We start from the raw sequence: 24,914 nt of genomic DNA, 5'->3' as shown, positions 1-24,914 counted from the left end.
GATGAAGATATTTTTAGTAAAGAATGATTTGCGAGATATCCTGATAATAACAGAAGCTAGGGATGTCTTAGTGAAGCATGCTTTATCCACTTTTTGTATACCTGTATTGTGTAAATTTGTTTAATCTCCAAACTCTTCAGCACTTATTACGGAGATATTAAAAAATAAGAGCTATACGTGGATCCCAGTCCTCACTTCCAGGATTACTTCCAAATTGTAAGAAACAGACAATTTAATTTTAAAAAGCATGAACACTGCAGGAAGCACCTGCAGTCAGGTTTCCCCTAGAGAGCAAGGCATCCTATAAGTAATTTCCTTCTCTTGGGGCCAAAGTATCCTGCGTTCCCCACTGCATCTTCAGCTTTTCCAGACTGTCTGGCTCATAGCTTTGTGCCAGAAACCTCCACGTGGTCCATAAGACAGCGCAGCACAAGCGGCACCACCTCATGTCATACCCTGCCCCTTCTCCAGGTACATCTCACGCCCGACTTACCATCTCGTTTAGCTGCTGTCTCTGTTGGAGAGAACGTGACACAGCATGCGGCTGTCGTTTGACGTGTAGCACAACTAAAGCCTGTCTCAGCTGCAGAGCAGCACGCAGAGAGCTGCCTGGGTGAATGGTGAAGGTGATTTCCAGCCTACCCACCTCTTCCCCTCCTTCTCCTCTCATTTGTCTGCTGTCCCTATTCAAACAGGACCCGTCAAACATGGTGATGTAATTTAACAAGCAAAAGCCGCCGTGGGAGTTGGCTGCGGCTGACACCCGTGGTGCCAGCTAGTGCTGCACACATACGCGTGGTTTTGTCATTTTTTTTCTTAAGCAACTGCTTCCCTTGTTTGCTCTGAGCACGGCGATGCCAACGCACTGTCAGAGGTCAAGGTGCTGAGCAGCGGCTCAGTCCCTGACGGACACACACAGCCCAGGACATCAGCAGAGCTTCATCCCAGCTGTTACCCCCGGGGCTGTCAGCACAGCCAAATGATGAACTGATCCTCCCTCTGCCCACCCAGCTGCCAGCCTGTCCCCTGCCAGGACAGCCAGGCTCACACCTGTGTCGCAGGCTACCTCTGCAGAAGGAGTTCATCATCGGGCTGATTCCGTTCTGGCAGGCTCCCTAGGGACGGCTAGGAGAGATGACTAGGGAAAAAGAAAAAAACTAGCCCTTCAGTTCATTCAAAGAGGATCCCCAAAATTTTCATCAATAGCACTGCATGGAGAAAGTCATGCCTGCTTCACCTTCTTGCTATCTGGGTTTTTTTTTTAAACACTATTTTTAAAAAAATATCAATCTGCCACATTTATGACCTTCAATTCCTGTCTGCGGTGGGGCAAGATAACCACAAAGTATTCTTACAGCGATTTTGGAGGGAAAAACAAAATGCTGTAGCCTGCTACTTCCCTGTGCCCATAGATTGTTCAGACAATTGGGGAAGGGAAGGGAAGGGAAGGGAAGGGAAGGGAAGGGAAGGGAAGGGAAGGGAAGGGAAGGGAAGGGAAGGGAAGGGAAGGGAAGGGAAGGGAAGGGAAGGGAAGGGAAGGGAAGGGAAGGGAAGGGAAGGGAAGGGAAGGGAAGGGAAGGGAAGGGAAGGGAAGGGAAGGGAAGGGAAGGGAAGGGAAGGGAAGGGAAGGGAAGGGAAGGGAAGGGAAGGGAAGGGAAGGGAAGGGAAGGGAAGGGAAGGGAAGGGAAGGGAAGGGAAGGGAAGGGAAGGGAAGGGAAGGGAAGGGAAGGGAAGGGAAGGGAAGGGAAGGGAAGGGAAGGGAAGGGAAGGGAAGGGAAGGGAAGGGAAGGGGATTGTCACATCCCAGCTCCCTGCGAACACTGGCCGCCTCATCATTCCTCTGGAGCCGGTTCATTCACACTCACAGGCTGGCACACCAAGGCAGGCATTCCCAGTGCACACCCTGGGTGTTGGGCTGAGAAGGGAGGGAAGGAATCCCTGAGTAATTAATGTTTGTTTACCAGCTGGTCTGGCCGCGTCTTGCCTTCACATACTGCCCCTGGTTCTTCCCAAGGCACTCATCCAAGCTGCGCTCCAGGGCTTAGGAGCAGTGACTCCAACCTTGACAGTCTGGGTACATTCTCTGTTTACCATCTCCAAGTGCTAAGAGCCAAGGTGTCTTGATTTATACAACAGTGAAGGTTTTTTTTTTTCTTTTACCAGAATTAGAACATTTGGTACTTTCTTTGTATCTTGCCTCCTAGAGACTCACTTCCTTAGAACCTCTTTTCCCAAAAACACAAAAAGCCCAGGAAGTTTCCGTGTCTTCTGCTTGACAAACTAAGAGTAAGAGCAAGCTCTCATTACAGCCCAGAGGCTGCTCCCAGTGAGGAGGAGAGGTTTACATGCCAGGGAAATGGAAGGTACAGCAGTTTTAGCTTGGGCCCCAGGATGTGCAGCTAGAGGAAGCTGTCTGTACAGCTCCTGAGTGCCTCACTCCAAACCCATGGAAGCAAATGCTTGAGGTTTTGACCTGCTAGTATATACCCCAATAAGCACTGGGGAGGACTTTTTGCCCAGGTTCACAAGCTGTGTTATGAGCACCTCCGGGTAATGTTTGCATTCAAACGAGACTCTGATAAGCAGAGCAGGGGACAAGGAATATTGAGTTGGGGCGGGATAAGTGCAAGAAGGATGCCCCATGGACTTGAGACTGGTATTTTGCCCAGGAGTACCCCAAGTATGGGTGCACCAGCAGGACCAAAAGTGCCTTAAGGGATCGTAACAGAAATGTGAGAACACTATGGCACAGGGATCTCTTTCTAGTGTGTTCCTCAGAAGCATATATGATGTCATGACGTCTGCAAGACTCTGCCCCCATGGAAGAAGATGTGGCAGTTCAACTACCTTATAACACTACTCCTAATGTATGGGCCCAGGTCACCAGTAATGGAGTAGCACTCCCAAAGAGGCTCATGTCCCCCTGCTGCAACCCTCGTTCAGCTCCTTAAATGTCCCAGTCACACAGTCTTACCTAGACACACATCTTTAGCTGCCTTGCTCACAGCTGTGCCCTAATCTTCACCATACACAGGAAAAAGGCACTAAATTCTATCATCTGGGTCAGACAAGATAACAGACGACTCTGGGTGTGACACACACTGGAAATGCCACAGCTTCGCAGTACCCATATAAAAACATATCAAATAAAACAAGTAGCAAAATGGAACTCTGCTTGTGAAATGGCCTGTGAATTACTAGCAAGTTATTTTTCCTTCCAAAACTTTACGGTCCAGAAATCACACAAACAAGCTAGGGATAAGACATGAGAGATGTACAGTGTGTTTCTTCAATACTTCTAGAGAGAAGGGGCTAAAAACTGCTGAGTTACGAAACCTTTACTATTGATTTACTCACCTTCATTAGCTGCATCTGCTATTGTTGCTGTTCCTTCAAAATTAAAAGCCTTTTTGACAGGAATCTACCTTGAAACAGACTCAAATGTTCAATGCAAAGTGGGGCATTCTAGAGCATGTTTCTGAAATCACAACGGCTTACTAGAGAGTGATTAATTAGACAACAGTAATTGTACTGCGAGGCAAAGAGAGTCTGGACAACCACATTTTGCTTTAGTCCTTTAGTATCTTTTTGAAAAATGCAACTGCTGAATATTTTGAGAACAATTTCTGAATGTCATTTAAAACAGTTTTAAAAGTTAGTATTGACCTCTCACTCATTTCTTCCTTTTAGTTTTGCAGTTTACATCATTATTTGATCTATTTTTGTAGGTTAGAACAATTTATAGTCTTTACACATTTTCATTTCAGATCAGTTGCCATCTTTGAGAGCCAGTGTTTTTACCTCTGCTGAGGGAGAGAACATAAATCAAAGACTGAAAGGCTCAAACACCGCAGAACAAGCACACACGTATCCATTCACTGCTCCAAAGTCAGCCCTTTAAATTGGTTACGATAAATCAAAAAACACAGTACCTGCACACTGTTCTCATGAAATACATTTGCTAGGTCTTCATGTAATGTTTAAGTATACTTTCTCTGTGAAAAAAGAAATTCAAGTCTCAGCATGCACCAACCATTTTGATTTGCCAAGTGATGTTTATGAGGTAAATTGCATTAGCACATCATATTTTAATTGTAATTTTCCTTCCTTCTTAACAGCCTTGTCCTGCTCTAACCAGGCATGGATCTCACACTCACTGCAAACAAGGGAGGAAGGCACATTGGTAACAGGGATCTTCAAAGATAGAGATGTGTTTGGAAGTATTTTAGGGTAACTCCAGATAGCAGCAAGATGAATGTCAGAAATAATCCAAAGCTTCAAAGTAGAGATGCTCTATTTTCAGCTGCACTTCAAATCTGCAAACTAATTTTTTGCTTAAAAATAAGCATGTAAGTTAGGCATGCTGAAATCAGGGCTAAGCAGCATTAGGCCCACAAAGTCCATGTTTACAATAAGAGATCTCTGGTTTAAACAATTTCTTTGTATCAATTGATTTTTTATTTAAATCAATTTTAAGAACAGATTTCCTCTTCAAGATAGTTTACTATCATGCAATAAAAGCAGCTCCTTGGTAGCAAAGTGGGCATTTCATAAGTGCATGGATTGAAACACATTGCTGGATCAAACAAATCAGGCAAAAGTTGTCAAGACTGGGAAGGCATGGCTAGTACAAGAAAAAAAACCCTGAAGTTCACAGAAGTCATCACATTTAAGTTTTCTTTCACACTTGGAGAAATTAGTCACCTTTTTGTTATGTAAGAAAGACACAGAATACCTTTTCCTAAAAAACCACATTTATTCAGAGAAGGGATTTTACTTACAAAACAATATTTCAGATTGAAAAAAAAATGTCTTTCGATGAATTTAGTAACACACCTAAACCAAGAATGGTTGTAATGGAACACATACATTTATTAATATACATCCAAAGCGAAGAGAAAATAATCATTAGCACCTTGCAATATATTTCCATCATTAGCACCTTGCAATATATTTCCAACATTTAAGACCTGAAACTTACTCCTCAGGCAGACTCTGGTTCTACGAAATTGCAGATATTTAATTTTATTCCCTGGCACAGTGGCTCCACCAAAGTTGCTGTCACTTTCCAGGCTGATCTCTGCCTGCTTTTAAAAGCAGGAGGAAGACTCCCAGTTTTCTTAGAAAATAAGGAAAAAAAAAATAAAAGGAATAAGGAAAAAAGAAAAAGGAAAAGAAAGAAATAGAGTAATATTTCAGGGACAATTTGTCATTTTCTCCACATTTGCTCAAGAGAGGAGAGAATTAAAAAGAAAAGTTCAATAAATGCCTTTTTGTACTTGTATATGTAACATTGTAAAAAAGAGCCACTACTAAGAGGCACATAAGTTAACACAAATCCCCAAGTATAACTGGTTATAATTTTGGAAAAACACTATTAAAAAGCATAACACCAAAACCAAATGAACCTCCAAGACCCTGAAAGGCAATGAAATTTTCATAATTTCAATGTAGGTGAATATCTGCAAAGACCATCTCTGCTACCAAACCTCCCCCCTCTCCCTGAAACTGCACTTTTTAAAGTAGGACAAGCAAGAGAAAATGCATTGACAGAAACCACCCCCCCTCCCCTTCTGTGGCTCACTAAAGCCGAAGCAGGATTTTCATAATTTGTCCTGGCACGGGCAAAGCCTGACTTATGCACTGGCTCTGGATGGATTCGTGTCTGGGAGTGTGGGTAGTGCCCCTGGCAGTCAGGAGTGAGGAGCCTGATTCCCACTACTAATGCCTTACACCACACCATCTCCTCAGCATTGGTAGTGCTGCTCTTAGGAGACTCTCCCCTTGCCAGTGGTGGTTTATCAAAATCCCTTTATTTGGCATGTTGTTCTTGATAAAATCTTTATTGGCATCTTCCTGTACTGCAATACAGGAACATAAAAAAATTACTCCTTTCTATTGAAGGAATAAGCTTTTCCACAGTTTAATAACAAAAATTTCCTGTGAGCTTCCCATGCTTCCACAATTCTTATCTTCATAGTTTTCCAGAAATTTTTTTTTTTTTTTTCCTAATCTCCATTGGGAAAATTATCTTGAATTCTAACGAAAAAAAAGAGATATATACATTACATTTGAGTGAATATAAGATATAATTCTGCATTTAAAAACAGTGTATCAGTCCATTCATGTTTTTTTCAGCACACACTCCCATGACAAGACAAATAATTTGTGCAGAAAAAGTAGATGGTAATTCAACAAAATGAGTGTTCTGTTTCAATGACAAAATTAGGTCCCTTGGTCTTGCTTGAATACGATAGATTAGAACTTCCCAGACCTGAGTATCAATGGAAATTTTGGCTGCACAATAAATTTAACTCCGAATCACAGTTAAGTAGAGATCATCTTGTGGTTTGTGGGTTTTTTGGAGGGTGGAGTTGGAGAGAATATGTCTCTTCTTCTCCTCGTCCCTCATAGTTAGATGAGAATAATTTTAAGTACCAGACACATTTATTCTTAAAAATGAGAACATCAATAACAGTGGTCATGCTTAACTGAGTTCCCCTGGTTTGTGACAACTGCAGCATGTATGTTTTACTCCAAAATAAAATTAAAAATTTGTAACCGTTCAACAAATTTTACCCAATAATACAATCATTCACTAAACGGTAGTTTTTCAAGCAGCCTAAAGTCAAGTCTAAAGTCATGAGCAAAAGATCTTTTCAAGCTGACAAACAACAGCTGCAGAAAGACAGCAAGGTTCCCAGAAGTGCTTAGTCTTTCGAGAATTGAATCTTAACAAGAAATCATGTGCTTTGCAATCATGGAGCTACCCAGGAATATTGGTATTCCAGTGGAGGTTAATACGTAGTGCCGAAATAGCTGCTTTTCTACGAATAGATTTGATTAGGTCAGGAGATAATTGGATCTTTAAGTTTAAACTCATTTGGAGAAAATATCTGCAGAAAATGCACTGAACAGAATCATGGTATATGTTCATCCACGGACAGATAAAATTACTCGTGCCTTTCAGTTGTTAGCTGCGCAATTTGCAACACTTTCTTTTACAGTATTTTTTAAAGCTGGTGAAAGAGAAAACTGCACACATTTGCACTAATGCCCTACATTAGACTACATCTTTCCAGAAGTTGTGGAAATGTGTAATTTTACTTAGTCAAATTATTCACATAGTAAAGCTAATATAACTCTTATTAAAACAGGCAGCCCTATAAATTGTCAAGGTATCAAAAAGAAGTGAGACATCTAAAGCATGAGAAATCCTACAGAAATATTTCAGTTTTATTCTCTTTCCAAAGGTTTTACCCACAGCCACAGTCAAGCCGTAGCTTAATTCAGCTCCAGAGGGAGAGTTCTTGATTTACGGCTCGGCACCAACTGCATTTCGCAAAAATGGGTAAATCGGTATCAGCCATTAAGACTAGGTAAGGCTCAGATGGGATAAACTTTTATACCTTCGAGACTCCTTTCATGAGTTCTTGATTAACATGAGCTGTTAAGACGATATTCATATAATCAGTCTTAATTTCTTTCTTTTAATATTTCAACTGGTTGGTGTCTGTTCTTTCTTTAAAAAATAGGCAATTACACCTGCTGAACAGAGTCTTCTGAAGACTTGCATTTGATATGTCTGCAGGTAATCTTTTCAGAAAAAAATCATTGCTAAACCACTAAAAGAAGTACTTTGAAAGCAAAGTGCATATAACAATTCAAGATATTTTTAAAGACACATGAAAGTTACAGTTAAAGCTTGAATATTTAAGCACTGTCCACACACAAATACATCAAATAACATCTATATCGTAAGTGTATGCCACAGTCCAGGGTCAGGTCACATAACAGGGATTGATTGGGATTTAAATACATGAGTAGGGCCAAAGTACAGACCACACTATCTGTCACTTTGACTAAAGACAAAGTTCCACATACATTCAACGGACAGGCTTCATCTTCTTAAAAACCAGCAGACAAGACCCTGCCGCTACTGAAAAAAAAGAGCAAAACTCCTATTAACACTCCGGCAATACCTTTCAGGGTCATGTTCCTATTACAGCATAAAGCTACTACGCTGACTTCTTCCATCAATCATGTTATCAAAACAACAACAACAAAAAAATCAGCGATTATCAATCTTCCTGAGGTTTCAGCCAGAAATCTAGCATAACTAAAGCAGCTAAAGTTTTCCTTTATTTTTATACCCTGACAACTTACTAGCTTCTGCATAAAATACCTCATTTTGTGAGCACGCATGTACTATCATAAGAAATTGGAAGAACTGCTTGTCTAGAAGGAAAGTTGATCTTGTGGATATGGTTTTGCATGACTGGAGCTTTACAGTGCAGCTTTTTCAAAACCCTTGAGTTTTGAAAGTGCCAGTCTTGGCACTTTCTGCTTGCATTACACCAGGTACTCTTCCTCTCAGAACGAAGAGTCCCATAGCATTCCCTGACCTGCACACACCAGGAAATTTGAATGTGCACGGAGAGATGTTTTCAGACAATATTTGGCAGAAGAGGGAAAAGAAGACAATAAATGAAAAAAGTGACAACATGAGACACATCTAAGAACTAGATCATGTAGCTATTAGTAAGGAAAAATCCCTGTCCGAATACAATAGCCGAGCCATCCTATACATCCAGCCTGGCACAAATTAAGGGAACATGCAAGGAGAGGTCCTTGGTCTTTGTATGAAGCTGTGTTGATATCGATCACTGTCCCTTGCCCAAACAGTAGGATAGTGATGTGAAATTACTACTACTACTGAAAATCAATCTGTTCAAAGCTGAAGGGGTGGAAAACACTCTCAGTCTTGAATGTGGTCAGAATACTTCTGAAGAAGGATTGATAAATTTTTTCCAAAGAAAAACTCATGAGAAATGTGTACCAAATACAAAGCAGAGTGCAGTCCAGAGACAAATGAAGAGGGCTAAGTACCCCCTTGTACGTGAATGAAGCAACACAATTTCAGTACGAGGGAACAGGAGGAAATCATCCTGAGCAGTCTACACCTTAGCCGACTCCATATATTTGTTCCTTGGTATTCTTGGCCCAGTATCTATCCCTCCCTTAGATAAGCACCCTTAAGGGAAGGGAGAGGGGTTCTGGAATCAGCTCTCTGTGCTCATGTGGTGCAGGAAAAGTGATGTAGAACTCAAAACTCAAAAACTATGTTGGGTGGGAGATGTGAAGGGGATGGTACAAAGACGTTTCATACCCTATTTTCTTCCAAGCCTTTTCACTTGCACCAAAGCATCAATTTTTCACATTTTGAATTTACCTACAAAATCACATCTGGCTACAGCTCCGTCTTTTCAAGCTTGAGCTTCTTCTGCACTAAAACACCTTCACAGAATCACAGAATCACAGAATGTTAGGGATTGGTAGGGACCTCAAAGGATCATCTAGTCCAATCCCCCTGCCTGAGCAGGACCACCTTCCTGAGCCATTCACCGTCTTTTCTTAATCCTCTCAGATTTCTCAAGATGAGCTAGTGGGGAGGAAGAGAGGGTGCAAAGTCTGCAGAAAATCATCCACCTTGCACTTCTGACCTCATGCCAGCAGCCTGGGGTAACCCTCGACCTGTGACAGAGCTCTCTCGGAGCCTGCCTCCCACGACCTACCCAGGGACAGCAGACCGACAGACAGGGCAGCTCAGCAACCAAGTCTATCTCCTCCAAAACAGCGACTCCAAAGCACGGTTGTGGTTTTTTTCACCCTCTTTTTTTTTTTTTTTTTTTTTTTTTTTTTTAAGGATTTCCTCCCCGCGGATGAGCGGCTCTTTCCACGCGCACTGCCAAGGTCCATCCTTCCCTCCCTGGCCGCGCACACGGCACTGGGCGTGTAGCCGGGGCCCTATGTAACCCCCGCCGGCACGGCACGGCCCCGCCACAGCCGCTCCGGGCCGCCCGCGGGGATCCCGACGGCGCCCGCCCCTGTCGCCCTCCTCCGGGGGCGTCCCGGTCCCGCTCCCGACTCCCGCCCGCCGCCGGTCCTCTCCTCCCGTCCCGGGACGCTCGCCGACCTCCTCCGTGGCGGAGGGGGGATGCCTCCTCCCTCGGCGGCCGGCCAGCCGCCCGCGCCCGCCTCGCCGCGCTGAGGCCGCGGAGCCCGACGCCTCGGCGGGGAACACCGCGGCCGCCGGCGGAGCAGAAAGTGAAAGTACCTGCCGCCGGCGGAAGCCCCATGGGAAAAGCAAAGCCCGGCCGTCCCGCAGCCGCGTCTGACAGCGCCGCGCCCCCCGAGGGCAGGCGGGCGGCGGGGGGCTGCTGAGCCCCGCGGACGGCCGCGGCTCCTCCCGCCCCCCCTGCGAGGCGCTCCGCGGGCTGCAGCCACCATGGGCGAGACGGCGCCGCCACCATGACCGCGGAGCCGCCGCCGCAGCTCCCTGCCACAGCCCCCGCGGACCATGTTCCATGGTAAGGAGCGCGCACCGCGCCGCGCCGCTACACCTGCGCCCGGCCCGCGCTGCGCCGCGCCGCGCTGCGCCGCCACGCTCCGCATCCCCGGCCGCGCTGGCTCCTCACCGGCTCCGTGTCTCCGCGCTCCCGGCCTCGCCGCCTCGCCTGCTGTGCCGGCGCGGTGCCGGCCCGGTGCCCTTTTAAACCCCGCGGTGACGGCTGGGGAAATTCCCAATTTTGCTTTCTTTTTTCTCTTTTCCCCTTAGAATGAAAGTAAAAGCGCCCGGTTCCCGTCCCGCCCGCTGCCGGGAAGCGGGGTCCGGGAGTGGCAGATCGGGGCGGGGGAGCTGCTGGGAAGGCATTGCGGGGTGCGCCCGGAGCAGGTGCGCCGCAGCGCCGGGAATGTCTCGTCCTCGGGCCGGCGGAGCCCCGTCCCCCCGCCCGGCGGGCGGCAGGAGCGACCCCCGGAACCGCGGCGCGCCCGTCCGCGCCTTCGCAGGGGTTCGGCGAGGCGGAGGGAGAAAAACCGGCTGTTAAGCGCTCCCTCCCCTCGGGGATTGCGGGCTGCGGAGCGGGGCTGGGCGGCCCGGGCAGGGGGGCAGAGGGTGCCGGCCGCGGAGGTGCGGGTGGTCTTGGGGGGGAACCGCAGGCAGGCTGCTGCGGGAAGCACGCTGGATCCGGCCGGGAACCCGCCTGGGAGGCGGGCGCGCCTGGAGTGCGACTTCCAGGCTACATGCACAAGAGGGAGTTTTTAATTAAAAAAAAAACCAAAACCAAAAAAACACCCAAGAGGGGCTTTTGTATATGTGGAAATACTGGAATAGTAACTCTTCATGGCTTTTCTGGGATAAGTTTTGGGGCTTTCCAGAGATGATTTAGGAGTTTCTCGGAGTTTACTGAAAAGATGGGGTATTACCAGTAATATATGCTCCCTTTCTTTTGAAGCACGCGTCATATGGACCACTATCAATTCGGCTTCGATTGAGTTACCTAGCTTTAAGAAAAATACTTTCAATTCTTAGTCCAAAGCTCCTGAAACTCATTCGTCTAATGGGTTCCAGAGAACTCATTAAGGAATGGCTGAACAGGTTTTAACTCGATCCTGCAATGGGTCAAGGGACTTCATGAGTGTGCAACATCTCTTTCAGAACTACCTGCTTTGATTCTGTAATTTCCTCTTTTAAAAAAGATTCACAATCTCTACAAGACAGAGATAATAAAGAAATAGAAGTGACTTTGTAGTTTTCACCTATTATTTCTATTTGTTGCTAGACAAACCAACTTTTAAATGATGGAATCTGTTGGATTGATTTTAATCTAGAAGGTTGTTAAATTTATCGTTCAAAGCATATTTTTGATATAGAATATCCAAGTTACTTGTATCACTGTTATTTGGAAAAAAGAATTGTGGTTCTTTTTTTTCTACTGGAATCAAGAGGTGAAATGGTGTATTGGAAAAATGTCCTGTAATTTGAGTTCTTGCCTTTTTTTTGTCAACTTCTTTTAGACTATTAAATCTCAGTCCTACACATTGATAATTCACTTGTTATAGATATAGTTAGTGTAGAGACTTACAAAGGTAAAGCTCTGTGGAGATCAGGTGTCTGCTTGGAGCTTGAAGATCGTAGTAGATTTGCCTTACCTAGTTTTTGTATTTATTACATGTGAGATCCATTTAGGATTCATTTAGCTCTTCAGGCTATACTTTTAAGATGTTAATAGACCTCTTTTGATCAGTATATGAAAACGTTAGAAAATTTGGTTTTCAAGCTGTCAAATTTCCCATTAAAATTTGGCAGGCAGCTTGCCACAAGAATAGTTTTGGAATTCAACTTGTACAGGTAGAGATTTTCCAGTCCTCTTTCTAGGACAGACATGTACATAACAGCATGTTCACAAGTAATCTACCAGATAAAAAGGCTTTAGTGGTCCAGAGAAGTGGTATGTGTTCTGCTTTGAAGCAGCAGTGTGTCGTGGGAGTCAGCTGGGATGGGCTGTGATGGACTGTGTGACTGTGAATGGCAGATGAGTGCGTGGTGTGACTGCAGTTCTCGGATCACAGAGGTTAGGTGGCTCAGTGAAGGATATGGTCAAGTTTCATTGCTTTCTCCTTATTCAAGATTTCTCTCTGAGGCTGGGATTTACTAATGATGCCCAAGTCCAGAGACACTCATCTCAGTGTGGACTGGCTGTACCCAACGCTCATGTCCTCACTGAAGAGGAAGGAGGGTCAGGGCATCCCTTCTGCTCTTCCTGGCTGCAACTCCACAGTTACTCTGTGTGTGGTTGTTGTTCTTACTGAGTAGCAGAGATGGGTAGAAACAGCTCATACTAGTCCAGGAACCTGCTGTGATCTTTGCTAATGCTCCAACCTAAATTTCTAGCTCTGTGTTTTTAAGTATCATTCTAGCCAGTCTCGGATCACAGAGGTTAGGTGGCTCAGTGAAGGATATGGTCAAGTTTCATTGCTTTCTTCTTAGTTATTCAAGATTTCTCTCTGAGGGTGGGATTTACTAATGATGCCCAAGTCCAGAGACACTCATCTCAGTGTGGACTGGCTGTACCCAACGCTCATGTCCTCACTGAAGAGGAAGGAAAGTAGCAGCTAGGGTCAGGGCATCCCTTCTGCTCTTCCTGGCTGCAACTCCACAGTTACTCTGTGTGTGGTTGTTGTTCTTACTGAGTAGCAGAGATGGGTAGAAACAGCTCATACTAGTCCAGGAACCTGCTGTGATCTTTGCTAATCTTCCAACCTAAATTTCTAGCTCTGTGTTTTTAAGTATCATCCTAGCCAATCTAGCTGTAGGTCAGAGTCCAATTATGAGCTTCCTAATCCTGATATTGTCCTGTACCCAGTCCCCCTCATTCCCAGCATCAGCCCAGTCACCTGCAGCCTCCAGTTACTCTGTCAGTCCCTGTTACTCCCTTCAGGGTATTTCATATTTTGGTCTTTTCTCTCTGCCTGTCCTCAACAGAACTGGTATTTTCCTGGATGTCACGCCAGGACAGAAGACCAGGGATCTGAGCAAAGTAAGATGTCCCACTGAAGGGAGAAACAAAGCAAAGGGCAGTGAGATTTGCTCAAAAAGTTTTCAAAAATCTTGCAGAGAAGAGTGTGTTGCTGCCTTATCTCATGTTGTGGGCACTAGTATGGATTTGTACGTTTGGTCAGCCCAAAAATGATTTTAAACACGCTTCTGACCTAAAGATGTGTTCATGGGCATTTGTAGAATCTATCGTATGCCGAATGGACAATTAGGATGAGATTCAGCTGCAGATTAAGACACTTGAATGTCTACACCTATTTGACTAAGACACTTACTTGTCTACATATGTACTAGGTGGTTATGGTCCAATTATGGTCAATGGAGAGACCTCGTCAACGCTTGCAGTGAAGGCTGGAGATGAATTTAGCCCAAGCGGACACCAAGTAGCTGCTCAGCTCAATAGCTGTAGGCTCTTAAGCATGCTGGCTAGATCATCCTTGAGTATGAGGGAGTTTAGACACCTGAATAATATCTTAATCTGTAGATGAATCCTTCCCTCAAGGTGCAAGTCATTGGGTTTTACAAAGATCCCTTTTAAAGTATTTTCACAGATTACAGAATATATTTGTTAATACAGCGTAGAGTTTGTGGCGTTTAATATGTACTTAACGACTTTTGTTGTAATCCAGCCTTTTTTAGATCTATCTTTTGGGTTCTGCCACTGCTCCTTATTCTGTCTCCAGTGAATTCATCTAGTTGTGCAATGGAAAATAAAACAACTGAAATCCGTGTGAAGTATGAGAATATACTATGCCACGACATCGATGAGCTGGTAAGTCATAGCTCTTAGGCTTTCAGAAAATGTTACTTATTTTAGATGATAACAAATAATAATAAAAAAAGCTCTAATGTTAACATACGATAAAAGACTAATTTAAAATGACACATTATCCTGGAATCGTGGCTTTATTTGAGGAGGTGCAACGATTTAGTCTCTTTAAAATCTCTGAAATTTGTGGATGCTGCCTATTTGCATGTACAAATACTGTGATACAGGTATTTGTGCCTGTGCACCATGTAGTTAGACACATACAATTTGGCCCTAAATAGATTAATATTTTACATTAAAAAGTATTCTCTTCTGAAATAATTTCATGACTACTTCTGTTTATGTCTTCTTATAAGGAGAAGAAAGTATTACATAACCTGTAATTTGTCCTGTTACTTGTAGACTTCTTGATTGACGTTTTATGTTGTTCATTGACTACAAATGCACAGAGGCACAAAATTTATACAACAAGAAAAGTTTCTTTGTATTTTACCTATTAACATATCCTGTTTAGCGTACAAAGAATTAACTTTTCTTGATATCAGCAGAGAAGCACTTGATTTTCTCAGTTGTAAATCTCCATTATGGCTTTATCAGCCAGATTTATTACAGCTTTGCAAAACAGTATCATAACAGTTTACTAATCCATGCCCAAAACCTACCTTCCAACTCTTCTTCATGAATTATTAACAATTAAATTCATCTGTCAAGGATGCTTTCATGGGAGAAAGCACTTTCAACATTTGGATTAGCAGAGACATTTCTATGAAAATGGGATCTTTCTGGCAGTTTGTCACTAAATGAGAACTCACCATTCTGTTGCTGTCTTAAATCAAAATCTATTTGCATGAAATACGAGCGATGTACAGTGCTTTTCCAAAGGCGAAATTGGAAGCCATTGTATTTCTGCACACTTCATATCCACCACCATCCTTCAGAGCATTACGCCAGTGGTTTCCAACCTTTCTCTACCAAGACATATCAGCCCTCATCTGGAAACAAAATACCTTTAGGGTTGGGAAACGATCATTTAATCTTCAAAAGCATTCTGATCATGTTATGTTTGTTGAGATTATGAAGAGAGAAAGGTACTTCTCCATAGATAAATCACTGTAGGCACCAAAGTTGCAGAAAATATTCATGGTTATGTTAGAGCAGATAAGTAGCCCCTTTAGTTTGTCATCTTATTTCTGAACTAAACCCTCTTGGTGAGCAGTTATAAGATAGCTGACCTATAAGAGAAAACAATATGACAGGAATAGCAGCCTCTGGGAGGCAAATCCTGCTGTCTTGGTGCGGTGGAGAGCCATGAGGTGCATCCCAGCTCTGCCGGAGCTGCAGAGTCAGGGCAGCTGGGGGTGGGTGTCCTGGGCTAGAGATGGTCATGCCTTGCCACTACCCAATTGCAGGATGAAGCTTGTTGCACTCAGTGCCCCAGGGTGCCACAGAATCATAGAATGGTTTGTGTTGGAAGGGACCTTCAAGATCACCTTGTTCCAGCTCCCCTGCCACGGGCAGGGACACCTTCCAGTAGACCAAGTTGCTCAAAGCCTCATCCAATCTGGCCTTAAGCACTTCTAGAGATGGGAGCTTTTCTCATATTTTTATAGGAGATGACAGAATTTTTTAGGAGACTATAAGAACTAAAACTGATATCTAAATAAACAAACAAACAAACAAACAAACAAACAAACAGAACCTTAATGTATTAAGGTTTGTGAAAGGTAATGGGAATGCAGTGAACTCTGAAGCTCTTACTTCCTAGAATAGGCATGCTGAATTAATTACTGTGTGCGTTTCTTCGTTTTCCTGTCTTTATTTTTCCCAGTTTAAGGGAGATTCATTTGACTTGTATGTAAAATCAGTGTATAGTCTTGTCACTATAACTTAACAGCAGATATTATTGACAATGCTGTTCGGGTGATGGCAATTGCAGAGCAAAAGTCAGTAACTTTGAGTCCTTCAGCCTGATGTTTGGAGGCAGTTATGGAACTGACTAGTGAGTTATATACTAGACCTCCATAACTTAATTTGTTCTACACTAATGCCTTTTTAGAGGCCAGGATTTCCTTTAGGTTGCTTTAGTCATAGAATCATAGAATCATAGAATGATTAGGGTTGGAAGGGACCTTCAAAGGTCATCTAGTCCAACCCCTCTGCAAGGAACAGGGATATCTCCAACTAGATCAGGTTGCTCAGGGCCTCGTCCAACCTGGCCTTGAACGTCTCCAGGGATGGAGCCAAGGAACTGCCTTCAGAAATGGTTACTGTACATTATACAAGGATGATGTGAAGAAGTCAGAATAGGTAAATCCCTTAGCAGTTAAGCAAATGAAGCCACAGATATATAGATTTTAAGGTGACTTTTTTTAAAATTTATTTTAAAATCTTGGTGCTATGACTGCAGCCAGACTTCATTCTGTTGTGGTACAAGCAGAGATGTGCATTATCTGTCAAATATGGTGGGTTGTTTGTTTGTTTGTTTGTTTGTTTTTGTCAGTGAATATTTGACTCCTCAAACTCTTGGTTTTGAAAACATTTCCTGGATGAAGTTCTGTTCATCTTGGGTGAACTTCTGAAATACAGGCAACGTTAAACAAAAATCCACAGAAAAACTTTTAAGAATTAAGTTGTCTAATGTGTTCATATGCATGCCTAAGTGAGGAGATCTAGCACAATATTGTCATGACCTGCCTTTTTTAAAGCCCTTCTAGTTGTATTACATTATCTGCATACAGGCTGAAGAAGAAAAACATTATTTTGTTGAGTTGGGTTCAGTTGTCATCTTGATGACAAGAGTGAAGGTAGAAAAAAAAAAAAAAACACAGAATAAACCATTGGTAAAAGATTATGCTCATGCAAAAGGAGCAAGTGATATTGCTTAGGACATCTTTTGTTAGTGCATATGCAAAGTGAGGGCTACAGTCTGGTTAGAAGCCCGAGGTGTGTATTTATTGAAACAAACATTGACAAACATTGTATTTGATGCCTGTGTAAGATTTAAATATTCCTGTATGTTTTAAAATGTCAAAGAACCAACTAATTTGATAGAATGTGAAGGTTTAAAATTAATAGATTTGTGTCCAGTTCTGGGCTTCCCAGTATGAGAGAAATACAGAGCTACTGGAGAGAGTCTAGCAAAGGGCCACGAAGATGATGAATGGACTGGAGCATCTGTCCAATAAAGGAATGCTAAGAGAGCTGGGACTGTTTAGCCTGGAGAAGAGAAGGCTCAGGGAGACCTTAAAAATGCATATAAATACCTGAAGGGGGGGTGCAAAGAGGATGGAGCCAGGCCCTTTTCAGCGGTACCCAGTGGCAGGATGAGGGGCAATGGGCACACACTGAACACAGGAGGTTCCCTCTGAACATCCATAAACGGTTTTTCACTATAAGGGTAACCAAGCACTGGCACAGGTTTTCCAGGGAGGTTGTGGAGTCTCCATCCCTGCAGATGTTCAAAAGCCATCTGGACATGGTCCTGGGCAACTGGCTGTAGGTGGCCCTGCTTGAGCAAGGGGGTTGGGACCAGATGAGCTCCAGAGGTCCCTTCCCACTTCAAACATTCTGTGATTCTATGTGATTCTGTGAATCCCTTTAGAGATTGTAGTTGGATTGGGAATTTCTTTGGCTGCTTGCCAAGGAAAAGCTCAGAATTGTACACTGACCCTGCTATATCTGAGGAGATGCTACAGAACATTTTAGTGTTGATGTTGCCAGCTGTTAGTGAGAAACTTGGCTCTCTTGATTAAAAGTACTTCCATGTTAAGCATATATATTTTACAGGTAAATATGTCTGCAGAGTATCGTGACAGGTGCTGCAAGAATAAAAAACATGAAAATAGCAAAGTGTTTTTCTGCAATGATACTCAGGTAAAATTTAACTTCTCCAAATTTACTTTAGAGAATACAAACTTAAATGGGTTATTTGTACAGTGCAGTCCCTAAATAACATATTATGATAGAAAGTAATGTTACCTTTTAATAGTCAAATCATGATACCTTTTAATAGTCAAATCATGATATTCATGGTTGTTCCTTTTTTGAATTTGGAATCACACAATTTGTCAAGTAAATTGATATTTTTAAAATGAAAATATTAAGCAATTCCATATCCAAGAAATGTTTTTTTCCCCTAGAAATGCTTTTTTAATCCAAAATAGTACAGAAAATTTATTTTATTTTGCCAGTGGAAGTAAACATTAAAATTTCCCAACATTTGTTTTCATTTTTCTACAGAAAATTGTATTAGATAAGCTTTTCGCTTCAGATCTGAAAGCTTTAAAAGTAACAGTTTAGGCAGATCTCAAATGACAGAAAGCACAATTGTCAGCTGTGGCTGCAAATTTTATCATAACTTGATAAAAGGACTGACTCCAAAAATCATTCACTGTTTTTCTGACTCCATCAGCTGATTTCATTACGGCTATGATTTCTCCCTAACATCCTTATGCAATTATTATTACTACTAATAATTGATACTTTAAATATTTGGAAGAGATGGCAGGCAGGTCAGATTAGTCATGTCTTTTATTGGAAAAGATTGGCACTATGAAAGCAAAAGAAACTAATGGTAACTGATGGAGCTTTTTTTAAAGACAAACTAACATTATAAAGAATTAATGGTGCACAGACTTTTCAGGATCTATTTTTCTTGCTCTCTTTACAGGAAATAGAATCACTACAGAGTATGGCGTGCAACATGCTCAGATTCTTTCATAAGCAAAAAATCAGCAAAGGCTTTAGATGGAAAGCAGCATTAGTCTCATGTGGGACATTACAGGTTCTACAGTGCAAATGTGAAAGAAATAAAAAAGAAAAGGTGAGTGGTGGTGATGGTCTACAGTTTATTGGAAGTATGTGACGTATTTCTTAGAGCTCTTCAACACAGACTGTCATATCTACCTCTCAAGGGTACAACTGTTCTGCATATGTTATACGCATGACAAATTTTGCTTTGTGTAGCATATGTCTTGTGAGAGACATTAAGCCCAGTGCGAAGACTAAGTAAGAGGCTGGTCTGGAAGTCTATAGTGAAGGTACATAACTCTGGTTCAGTACTGAATTACCTGAGTTAATTCTCCAGTAAAAGGCAAAGACCACACTTGTGCAAAGAAGGCCTTTAACTTCGCCAGTGTATAAAATCATAGTTGTTACTTCTCGCTGGCGTTCTACCCTAAAATGAATGTTTAAATTGGTTGGTTTCGACAAATAATTAGTAGGAATTCCTCTTCTTTCCATTAGCCAATTGATCCTTGATGTTTATTTTAACCACAATATCTCAAACTAAACAAGAACAGTTAGATATGAAAATATTTGGATTTGTAGTCATTGGCAGAATCTGCTGTTTGGTATGTCGCTCAAATCTAGTGCAATGATCTACGGACTACCATGGCAAAGGAAGAGCATTCTTTTAAGTGTGGCTCACAGTTACGTATTGAACATAAAAATATTGACTAACATCAAAAAACCTCCCTATAGGCACCAAAGGATATAATTCTTTATGATTGGCTTAAATAGTAGGATTGAAGGCTGCATTTAACTCATTCTTTTTCTCCTTGAGATGGAGAAACTCTTAAATTAGGACTACATCTTCAAAGTAATGTTGCTTACTCACCTGTGGTGAATCCAAGACCATAAAAAGTATCCCAGTTAAGTCATAGAAGTTAGAGTGTCACCCTTGAAACTCCTGCTAACCTCGTGGATGCCTGGTTTTATGTAAAGACCAATTAAAGTCATTTGGTAAAAAATTATGAACAGTCATTGAATATGGATGAGAACCACAGTCATCTTGTCTCTGGGTGACATCCTGAACACTAGGCCACAGCACCAACTCCTGGGAACAGAACTGTTGTGTTCTACCAGTCTCAAGGTACCACACATCTAGTTCTACCTTTTGAAGTTTGGCTCACAATTTAATTGGCTTTATTTTTTCCAGTCTTTCAAATAATGGAGGATAAATTTTAAACCACGGACAGAGGACGTACATGTTCTCAGTTGCACACACTGGTTTCAGCTGTCCCTATTTACCATTGTGTTAAAGCCACATTCTCCCAGCCCAGCGGGCAGAGGCAGCATCAGGGCTGGGCTCAGAGTGGGAACATCCGTGTGGCACAGGTTGTGTACCGCCATGGCATGTTCTGCGAGTGGCCCGGCTTTCTGGCTTAATGACCATGTAAGGTACCTCCATTATTTATTAAGATGCAATGCAATCCGTTTGTTTTAAAAGACGCCTATATGAAAAAAACAAGCACTTCTCAATTCAAAGTACAAACCGTTCTTTTCCAGGTTTGCACGCAGGTCAATACACGTAGTACAGAAGATACAGAAACAGGTGAACAGTCCAAAAAGAAGTGTAACCAAGAATTTTGTGAACTGAAAGAAAATATATCTAGCCTTCGATCCTGCTGGAATAAATTTGAAAAAATTATTTCCAGGTGAATCCTGCTCTGTTCTTTCAAAGTAGCATTACTTGGTATCTTTGCATTTTATATGCATTCTTCGAGTAACTCTGCTCGCTTATATGAAGACTTTATGCCAGAATTCTGATGGAAAGCTACTGTACCTTGTTCCTGGAGACGGAATAAACAGAAACGGCTAAACCAAGCTGCTCAAGTCCAAGAAGGGGAAATAACAGATGAGCGTTTGAAACAAAGAACTCCGCAGAAGGCTGTGTCCCACCTTCGTGCTCTGGAAACTACTTTGAATTTTCTGATCTTCCGAGTAACTTTATAATACCGTCATATGAAAGCAATCTACTTACATGTCTACTGCAATTTATAAAAACATCTTAGAAGCTGCAGGTGAGGAAAACAGTATGGAGAAGTAGCTGGTTTCTTTATAAACCACATGAAGAACCTAAAAGAGTATCTAATGGGTCTGCAAACTGATTTAGGTTTGGAAAAATGGGGAAAAGGTTAACTTCTTGATAAACTTGGGAAGGGTACTGATATTTGAGACTTGTGGCACACACTTACTGGCCGAAGTAGAGACAAGACAGCGAGACCTATGGGAGGCGAAGAAGGAGACGCCTGAATGTAAGTTTGTTCAGCTGACTGGAAACAGCACTAACCTTCTGTATGTGGTTATCGTAGAGTTAGCTGCAGGAGGAGCTACAATTTCTTACCTTCAGATAGAGATTTCTTATATGCAAGTATTTTATATAACGTGTTCAACATGTTAGACAAACATGACTTAAGATGTGTGAATATTTTCAGAGAATAATATATTGGCATTTAACTGATAAAATGTTCATATTTAATTTTGGATAAATGGAAGTATTTTTATAGTTGTTTATAACTCTTTTGCAGTTTCTTACTTTGATATTATAACTTCTTTGGTAATAAAATATTTGACTTCCGTGGAATTGGGCTGTTGACTTCTTGGGTGTCATTACGAATTTTTTAGCTTTTTTGCACAGCTAGTCATTAAAAGCACAGCTGGTAATATAACCTCCAGCTGCTTGGGACTTCCCATTGTAAAATATCTATTTCTTAACTGCTTATAACCTGGCCAGTTTAGGCAGACATTTCCATACCAAGTATCTGCCTTGGACTAAACATTTTGAGAAATCTTTAGTTAAGCCAGCCTGTTGGTTTCTGGTTCAGAGTAAGGCAACATGTATTGTTTTATCTGGGCTAAACAAAATTTTCTGTGGAACTATAGAACAGATTAGAATCATAGAAATCCAAAAATAGAATCATAGAATCTGCAAATTTTTTAGTATTCAGAACAAAGACATGAAAAAATGGTGAGACGTGCTTCAAAGAACTGCATGGATCTCCTTTGACTGGAATAAGAAATGCTGTACTGAATCCATGAAACCCAGTGTGCCCTACTGCTAATAAGGAAGGAAGAAGTCAAGAGCAAAGCAAACATGCTGTTACAGTTTCCTGGAATACAGCCCCTCCAACTCCCCATGTATTTATGGCGAAGAGACTTCTTGAGGTATCTTTGTAAAACTGTGATTTGAGATTTCCATGTATTCTCTGTAGCTCTTGATGTAAGATTGAAACTTCAAACAGCAAAAAAAAAATCCTCAAACCCAACCCATAACTCTTTTTTTTGTAATAGGAAAGGGAAACAGATTCCCCAGTATCATACTGCAGATAAGACAATGTAACCACTATGGTAAGGACTTCTCTGGAAATCTCTTCTACTGAAAGAGGTCTCAGGAGTTTGAGGCTTAAATTTGTCTCTGAGACTGAAGAGCACTTGAAAACCAAGATTTATTTAATAAACCCAAGGCGGGGAAAGGTCCGTGGGAATTAAAAGAAAAACACATGGATGCAATATTAGCTACTATAAAACAGGAAGTTCAGTCAGGTTAATGACTTCAGCAGCTGCCCACACCTTAAATCTTTAAGCAAGTCAAGCAGTTTCAGGCCTATCCTGTGGAAAGACCAAGGTTAGATCCAGAAATTTAAATTGAGTGATTATGAAATAGTAGGGTTTTTTTTTTTTCTGATTGCTTCTCTAATAAATATCCTGCTTGCCTGATTCTTGTTGCTGAATTTTCTGAGTCACCGCTTCCATGCAAAGACTTAACTGCTGAACGCAGTGACTTGGTGCTCTTTGATTTGTTCCTTCCATTTGAGAGCCTTCTCCAATCTCTCCTGAAATTACAAATGTGACAGCAATAAACTGCTCTGCAGGAATGGGTGAAGGGAAGAAAACCTTGCAGGGTATCAGCACCACGCCTACCTCCCTGCCACTTCCATTTATTTATGTTATTATTTGGCCATTGCAAAGAAGGAATGAGTAGGTCAAAACCACAATTTAGAAATACATGGCATTTATGAGAAGGTGGCAAAGAAAGACAACTTGAGTTGCTTAAATTAGTAATAAGAATTTTAGCACTATTGTTGCAAGGGATTATGAGAAAGGTGACTAGCCCCTGTGAGCAAGATAACATTGCATGTTTCTGATAGCAAGAATAAGTTAGGTGCTCTTTGGTTTTAAGGAGAATTTCTGGTGTTTAGGAAGCCAGATCAAGGAAGGCCACTGGAAGAGAATGTTCAAACCTCACTTTACACCATCAAACAGGCGTTTACAACTGTAGTTCTTCAGCTAAAGATGCAGGAGTAAACCTCTCTTGGCTGGTTGCATTTCCATCTCTTCAGCTTTGTGCTGAGCAAGAGATGCTGGATTTATGACAGGTTTCATTCAGTAGCTACTCAGGTTTTTGTTGGGTGGGTTTTTTGGGGGGTGGGTTGTTTCTTTTTCTACCTCTTGCTATCTGATTAGAATGGTTCATGGTGAACTAGAAAAAAGAGGAAGCCAGCATGAAGGCTACCGTGGAATCTGCAGACTCTTGGCGCATAAATGAATCTCATCCAGAATGAATGGAAAACATATTTGCCTTCCTCTGAAAAGGGTGTGGTGAAGTAAACAGAAGAGCCCAGTAGGATGAACTTCCTTTAAAAAGAGGAAAGGGAAAAAAAAAAAAGAAAAAAATCAGGAACCCAAGCCCTTATTACGATTCCTGCTCACATAAGTTAACTTCACAGGAAAAATATAACTTCTGCTTTTTTTTTTCCTGTTTAGTCATTTAATCAGTAAAATAGTGCTCTAACCTCATGAAGGAGGACAAACCCAGATCAAGCTTAGGTTATATATTACATCTTATAGTCTTTTTTAAAAAAAGAAAAAAAATAATTATTTACTACAGGTATCACAGTGATAGACTCTATATAAACTAAACTCTCCATATAGTTGGGCAAAAGAAGAGACACAGAGTTAACTGTATATAAGATGATCACACTGATTTAAATATCTAGTATGGAGTATTTCAAGGTGACCGAGGCATTCAAATCTCCTCTTGCAAGTCAATTAAAAGAACCTGTCCATTGAAAGAGTAACTAAGTGGTTCTCTGCCAACCACCAGAAGACATTGGATGGTCCTCACATCAGGTCTGGTGTACTTGAGACCAAGATATCACAATATTCATAAGGTTGAAATGATGTTACCTATCCCTATGCTATTTAGTTTAAGACAATTTCACATTTGGTTACAAAAATGCACGCATCACAAAAAGTTTTATTGGCATATTTGCTTTATTGTTAACAAGTGGAAAATTAGCATTAAGTGGTGATTTACATTTATTAATTAAAACAGAACTGACACTTTAAAATAAACATAATATACCAAATAAGATGCAAACAAACCCAGGAATTCTGCAAAAAACACGGGATGGTCACAAACACAAATATTCAATGTACTGAGGGGCAAGGAAAACATAATAAATGCAATGCTGAAAAAATTAATCACCTCAAACACATGAATGAACACTTCATTTAAAATCATGGAACATCAATAAATAAACTTATGAAGATACATATTAAGTATCATATGAAGAATGAATACCAAGATTTAGAGCAATTATATAAAGTAGGTATTGTAACAGTCGTAGAATACTCAGCACTTGACTGATCAGACCCAAATCCATTCACGCTTTGGCCAGAAATCCAAATACAAATATAGAACTATGGTAAACAGTGCACTGTTATTTAGAACTTAAGCTCAATATTCAGCTATATTAAACGGACTGAAAAGCCAATGTTCACATTGAAGAAATACAATTTCCCTATTATTTTTGAAAAGAAGAGACACTAATTTAAAAGAAAATCTGAATAGGCTGTTTCTGGCAACATGAAATGGAATGGGGTTAAGTGGGATCCTCCAAAAATACGTATTCTGGAATGACGTAACCAAAAAAAACCCCACCCAACAAACTAGTATGCAAC

The 24,914-nt window shown here is 41.6% G+C and overlaps 1 protein-coding gene across 1 annotated transcript; it reads left to right on the top strand.

Moving 5' to 3' along the window:
• The first annotated feature begins 10,314 nt into the window (after positions 1-10,314).
• IL7 (interleukin 7) lies at positions 10,315-21,440 on the top strand. Its single transcript, XM_086609414.1, has 5 exons — positions 10,315-10,370; positions 14,029-14,171; positions 17,955-18,041; positions 18,838-18,990; positions 20,457-21,440. The coding sequence occupies exons 1-5, from the start codon at positions 10,361-10,363 to the stop codon at positions 20,607-20,609; spliced, it is 546 nt and encodes a 181-aa protein (XP_086465540.1). The 5' UTR covers positions 10,315-10,360; the 3' UTR covers positions 20,610-21,440.
• Positions 21,441-24,914: the final 3,474 nt, after the last annotated feature.

Source organism: Tauraco erythrolophus, chromosome 3 (genome assembly GCF_009769465.1).
Source record: "Tauraco erythrolophus isolate bTauEry1 chromosome 3, bTauEry1.pri, whole genome shotgun sequence".
NCBI lineage: Eukaryota > Metazoa > Chordata > Aves > Musophagiformes > Musophagidae > Tauraco > Tauraco erythrolophus.
Note: the sequence above shows the minus strand (reverse complement) of the source record. Positions and strands in the feature narration are given on the sequence as shown.

What these genes read in the sequence shown, in the direction of transcription:
- IL7 (XM_086609414.1), top strand. An exon ending in GCCACGACATCGATGAGCTG is followed by an intron (nt 14,172 to 17,954) that starts GTAAGTCATAGC and finishes TATATTTTACAG; the next exon opens with GTAAATATGTCTGCAGAGTA. An exon ending in TTTTCTGCAATGATACTCAG is followed by an intron (nt 18,042 to 18,837) that starts GTAAAATTTAAC and finishes CTCTCTTTACAG; the next exon opens with GAAATAGAATCACTACAGAG.